Source organism: Dermacentor andersoni, chromosome 10, assembly GCF_023375885.2.
Source record: "Dermacentor andersoni chromosome 10, qqDerAnde1_hic_scaffold, whole genome shotgun sequence".
In the NCBI taxonomy this organism is placed as follows: domain Eukaryota; kingdom Metazoa; phylum Arthropoda; class Arachnida; order Ixodida; family Ixodidae; genus Dermacentor; species Dermacentor andersoni.
Window position 1 is genome coordinate 56,417,672 of NC_092823.1, and position 6,000 is coordinate 56,423,671.

At 47.9% G+C, this 6,000-nt stretch overlaps 1 protein-coding gene across 2 annotated transcripts in view; it reads right to left on the minus strand.

Annotated features, from left to right (window-relative positions):
• LOC129380664 (ATP-binding cassette sub-family D member 3-like) overlaps positions 1 to 3,305 on the minus strand; it is a 105,802-nt gene extending 102,497 nt beyond the window's left edge. For both annotated transcript variants that reach the window (XM_055062370.2, XM_072284750.1), the window contains exon 1: positions 3,203 to 3,305. Coding sequence is in view for 1 of the 2 variants with exons in the window: in XM_072284750.1 (XP_072140851.1) it covers positions 3,203 to 3,296 (94 nt within the window). In the remaining variant the exon portion in view is untranslated. The remainder of the gene's footprint in view (positions 1 to 3,202) is intronic.
• Between the last annotated feature and the right edge of the window lie 2,695 nt (positions 3,306 to 6,000).

Here is a 6,000-nt window from a genome sequence, read left to right on the forward strand (position 1 = left end):
GCGTGCGTAACTAAGAACTGTAAGCTGCGAAAACGCCAGGCAGCGCCGCTCACACATTTCAATTCATGCAGAAGTTTTTGACGCGAGAGCGTCAAATGGCCCACTGAGCGAAAAAGCCGGCGTTGGTAGCATGTAGCAACGAAAGGACACCCTAAAGTCCCACTGGCTGCGACGTGAGGCCGCGAGCACGCCTCGACGCAGCAGAGCGAGGGAAAGCGAACCCCTGATGGCAGGTTACCTTTCCAGGTGTTGCGTGATGGGAGAGGGCATCGCCGCGACGCCACGTCACCCTCACTCGAACCTCTCGGAAGCGCACGCGCACGGCGCGCTTGCCAGAACTGCAGGCTGCTTCTGCTGCTTGCTGGCTCGGGCAGCATGTACCGCTGTGGTGCATAAAGGGACCTGTGGTACCGCTGTGGTACCGCTGTGGTACCGCAGCGCAAAACTAAGGACAACTAATAAAAAGAACAAGACAATAAAAACAGCGCAGCTTCATCGGTGATACGCGGATGGCCGTGCGGGCTATTGTTTTTTTTACTTCAATCAATTTGCTTCCCGTTGTGATTAGAGCAATAAAACAAATCACAGTGCCAATTTTTTTACAGCATACGTGCTTTGTTTCAGCTCACAGCCGTTATAGAACGCTGTTCAAGGTCCTCCACGATTTCCACGCATCGGTTTGCGGGCTGCAACGGGGAATGTAGCGCGTCAAAGATATACGCAATGGTGTACATAAAGAAAAACTAGCGACCTGTTGTATTCAATCTCATTTGATCATGCCTCAGAGACAAATATTGATCACGGAAGACGGGGTACTTTGATCGATGGGCAACCGCGTGTCCTGCGTTCGATGATTCATCACATTCCTGTCTCGCCTCCGATGTTAGATAACACGGAAGGCAGGGGTAGGAAGAGCAGACGTGGTGGAACTTGGTATACGTGCTGGGCTCGTAGCGGCGAGGTAAGGAAAAGGCGCGTCCTGCATCGCAGCCTACATTTGCATTCCTTCCCTTGATTCTGTTTTGTACTGCGTCTGAAGGGCCGCAAATGTAACGCATAACGGACTCTGACTGATTAAATAGTAACAAACAGACGACATTTGTATATCACGTGAAAAACAATTCTATACCTTTGAATCTATCTCCATGTGCTTGCTTGAGCATATATGTTTATTTATTTATTTTTTTGGTACACGACACATGTACATGAAGCTGTCCAAGCTGTCAAGAGGATGGAAAAAAAATCCCACTAGGCTCCTTTTTGATAGCCTTAGTTGTCTCGGAGTTTTATGTTATTTTTCTTTTCGAGTAATGAGTGGCATATAGAGACACACGTTAAATTCACTTCGAATTTCCATTCGTGCCCTTGCTGAGCTCTGTAATTGCGCGAAAGAAGTCGTGTGGTTTTTCGACGAAGTTCTTCCGCTGCGAAGAAGCGAGTCCAAAAAAGGCGGATGAATGACAGCAGTAGCAAATTATTAGACTACAGCATGTAGTAAAAGTGGCATTCTTACGGGTAGTGGAAATTTCTGTAAACATTCGCTTAAAAGTTGAACACGGATGGTGGACGAAAGTTGCGTGCTACCGCTCGCTTTATTTCACTTCAGCTGGGCGGCGCCACGGAAACTGCACAGATCATGTGATGTCCGGCACTGGGCGCGCGGGAAGACGGGCGTTATCAAGCCGCCATCCTTTTCAGCTCTCTCTCTCTCGCATGATCACGTGATCTGTCTTAAAAGACGTTATGAATTTTTCGATGACTACCCATCACTATCATCACCACCATTATCATATATTTATGACCACTGCAGGGCGAGAGCCTTTCCCAGTCATATCCAATTAGCCCTATGTTGCGCTAGCTGATTATAAGGTGCGCCTGCAAATTTCTTAATTCCGTCACACCACCCAATTATGTGGCCTTCTCGACTGCGCTTCCCAGAGACCAAGATTTGCGGGAAAACGGTGATAAACACGGATAGATGGATAGATAGATAGATAGATAGTTAGATAGATAGATAGATAGATAGATAGATAGATAGATAGATAGATAGATGCAAAAATGATAGAGGAAAAAAATGCAGACGAAGTAAATATACAGCATCAGTGGCTGCATGGCAAACTTTATATTGATTGTCTTTGCTTACTGACTGACGTGAAACAGGTTACGTGAAGATGATGAGTTTCACGATCTTTTTAACCACGCGGAAGGAAAGAAGACGAACACTCGCTATAAAATATTGCTATAGAGTACTATGTTTGTTCATCCAAATCCAGGATCCATTTTCTCAATCTGCGATCTATTTGGATGTAAATAGAGGAGTTATGCAAGCTCTAGGTATTTTTCACCGCTTCATCTTTAGTTTTCTGGCCACGTGGAACAGAACGAATAAGCGTGATGCCATATCAGTTGAAAAGCCTGCGAACATTTCGGCACGCGAGCCTGTCACTTCCGGGAAAATTACCAATTCATTCTCGGTGTTCGCCGCTATATATATGGAAAATGGTGCGTAAAGGCGTAGCTGTAATATGAGCCCGCCCGTCGAACAACGTGTGACCTCGAAGAAAAATGGGCACGTGACTCAATGAGCGCGCGCGCTCATCGGTGGCAAAGCTTGTATAAGAGATTCCGCTCATGACCTGTGAAGGATGCCATTGAGCGTGCTCCCGTGGTCGATTCCGAAAATATGTTGTGAAATAGGGCAAAGGCTGTCTAGTGAATGCTCAAAAAAGAAGGAGCAAAATACTTCTCATCGTAACCGACGCCGTACACGTATTGCTTTTTCATGGCATTTAAGTACGCTGGGTTGGCAAGAAAAGCTCGACAATCGATTATAAAGATACCGATTTGCACGAGTTGAAATAACAGACATATGGCAGGCAATTAGCGGAGAATGGACGCGAACAACATGAGCAATGAGAATAAAAAGAAACGCTGACATAGCATTGTTTTCCGCCTAACCTTTATATTACCTTATCGTGTTTAAAATAATATTTAATTGGAAAACAGAGCTCTATGTTTTTAAAACAGTTGGTGTGGTCAGTCTCCTCTTTGCATTATTTACATGCCCGGAATTGAGCAGCTGATTTAAATATAGAGTATCAGAATATATCGTGCTGGTGTCTGGAACCCTTATATAAACAGTGGTACGTTCACTGTTGCGGTGGGTGCCGTTATCTTTTTTAATGCGCTAGCATCCACGTACCTTTCGAGGGCTGTGTTAGTATCCATGTCTCTATCCAACCGATTCCCCGCCAACTTGGGTCACTTGGTAGTCCGCGGTCGTACGGGTAGCGCATCAGACAGCTGTGCTGAGGAAAGAACGTTCAAAATGAGCCCTCGGATGAATTTGGGTCGCTGAGTATGTGGTAATGTGTACGTATACGTGCCGTTCTTCAACGGATCTATTTCACGCTGACATCCTATTCGCGCTGACTATTCTAGCATTTTATTCAGTGTATTTCACGTTGACGAATCTATTCCACACTGCTGTTTTTGCGCTGACGTTACCTTGCTAAGCCACATCCTCTTTTACTGCCCGGAGGATCCCCCGCCCACTGACCTCGTCTCATCACCCCTCCCTCCCCTCCCACCGAGGAACGATTTAGGCCCTTCTCTTCAGCAGCGACCATGACATCCAGACACGGCACGAGCTTAAGTCCCGGCACGAGCTTAATACGTCATCGAGAAACACAGCCTGGCAGTCTACGTATCCTAGCCTCCTTTACCCCTAACCCCTTCGATTATATAGTTGTAACTCACTCTCCCACCAAAGGTTGTGTGCTCTAGTACCTTAATAACTGTACCTTAATTACCTGTGCCTTCAAGAACTTCGCCCTAATTAACAACAAAGGTCGTGGATCCGCCTCCCACCAAATTTCGTGGGTTCGAGCACCTTAATTAATTTTATCTCAATGAACTGTCCCTTCATTCACTTCGCGTCATTAACATCAAATGTAGTGAGTGCGACAACCGACCTTCACGATGTCAATTGGAATCCAACCTGGAGATATGGACGGTTCACCGATATCTCCAAGTGGATTTGGTTCCCACCCAAGGTCGAGGGTTCAATTCCCACCAAAGGTTGTGGTCTCGAGTGTCGTACTTAAGTCTTTCTTAATTTCCTGTGCCTTAATTCACTGCCGGTTAATTTACATCAAATATAGTGGGTTCAAATCTGGACCTTCACAATGTTAATTGGAATCCATCTCGGAGATATGGCCGGTTCGCCCATGTCTCCAAGTGAGTTTGACTCCCACCAAAGGTCGATGTTTCGACTCCCATCAAAAGGTTGTCGGTTCGAGTGCCTTAATTAACTCGATTAATTAACTGTGTCTTAATTAACGTTGCCTTAAAGTACGCCACAGGTCTCTCTTACGCGTCTACTTCGCCTCAGCTTCACGCTTATTTTATAAGCAAATTGATGCCTAATTAGCCCAAATTAACACCAAAGGTCGAAGATTCGACTCCCAAGAAAGGTCGTGGGTAATAATTTAACTTCGCCTTAATTAACACCACAGGTCGCGGGTTCGACTCCCTATGAATATCGGTGCCATAACGCCTCATACGTATGTCATGAGTTAAGGACCCATGATCCTTAGATGCTCATGGGTCCTTAATTAACTCATTTCTGAGACAGTATTCCCGAGCATTTGAGCTCGGGGTCACCCTAGGGGTCTTAGCAATGAGAAATTCCAGGAATCCTCTGGCCGCCATCACCTCCCGGGTACTGGCGACAAGTCGTCGTTTCTCGCGCAGGTCCGGGATGTAGATTTTGGTCTCCCACGTCTCGGCGAGGAGGTGGACGCCCTCAGTCGTTGCAGGCTTGGTATCGGCATCACCGTGTCGCCACGGGCAATCGAGCAGTAAATGCCCAAGGATGCCTGGTACGTCGTAGATTAGGCACTTTGAAGCGTCGGGTGGATCCGATGCATGACGAGGGCGTGTGTTTATGTTTTGCTCTAGTCTTCAGAATTTGGTGCTTCCTTCTTTGGACAGCTTAGGGGGAGGTGGTGGGTACATCCTGCGTCCCTGTGAGTAGTGTTGGAGGATGGCGTTAAACATTGCTTGTGCGGTCTCCGCTTACGCTGCTACGCCGGGTGGGTGAGGGTCTCGCGAAGCGATGAGAGAGGCCTAGTTGACATGACCGGGGTCTGCGACGTGATCCGTTTCGTTTCTGCCGAGGCTCTCGTGCCCTGGTACCCACGTGACACAGGTGTAAGGGAGCAGAGGGCTTCCATTCTTCAGAATCTCGACTACTTCGGTCGAGATTCGGGCTCTCGTGTAGTTGCGCATTGAGGATTGGGAGTCCGTGATGAGTGCCACCGTATCGGTGCTCGTGGTGGAAGCAACGGCGATCTGCGCTTCTTCAGTCCTCTCATAGTTCGCCCCTTCACGGCGGCGGACACCAGTTCTTTGCTTCTCGAGTCGACCATGCTCAACGTGTAGGCGGTTTTGCCCTGGTATCCTGCCGCGTCGATGGAGTGAGTGTCTAGATCGTGCTTTTGTCTTATTCTAACGGCACCGACTTCAGCAAGTCAACGTCCCTGATGATGCTCGGGATACATGTTGCGCGGCATCGAAGTTTCGTAGTATTGCATTGTGGCTTATATTGTCGAATTCGCCCTTCCCGTCGATGGCAAAGATGGACGACTTGCTATTCTTGCGGAGGTGGTCAACGAGGTCTCTCTTTATGAAGAGAAAGATGACTGGCGTGAAAAGAAGCTGACGGATGCCGAACGTGGTGTCCGGGTAGTGCCCGTTGTCTTCGAGGTGTGACGTGGGCCGGTCGTGCACCATATGCTCAAACAACTTACCAACGCATGAAGTGACAGAGTCAGTCTAAGGTTCTCAAGCTCTATGAGCTGGTTGGGCATGGTCACCTCCTTGTGCTTCCACGTGGCCAGCAGCTCTCCTTTGCCGCAACACTCGCTGTAGCACTGGTGTAGAGCCGTCAAGGCCATATGGGGTAGCTCTCGTAAGTGCTTGCTGAATATCCTGTCT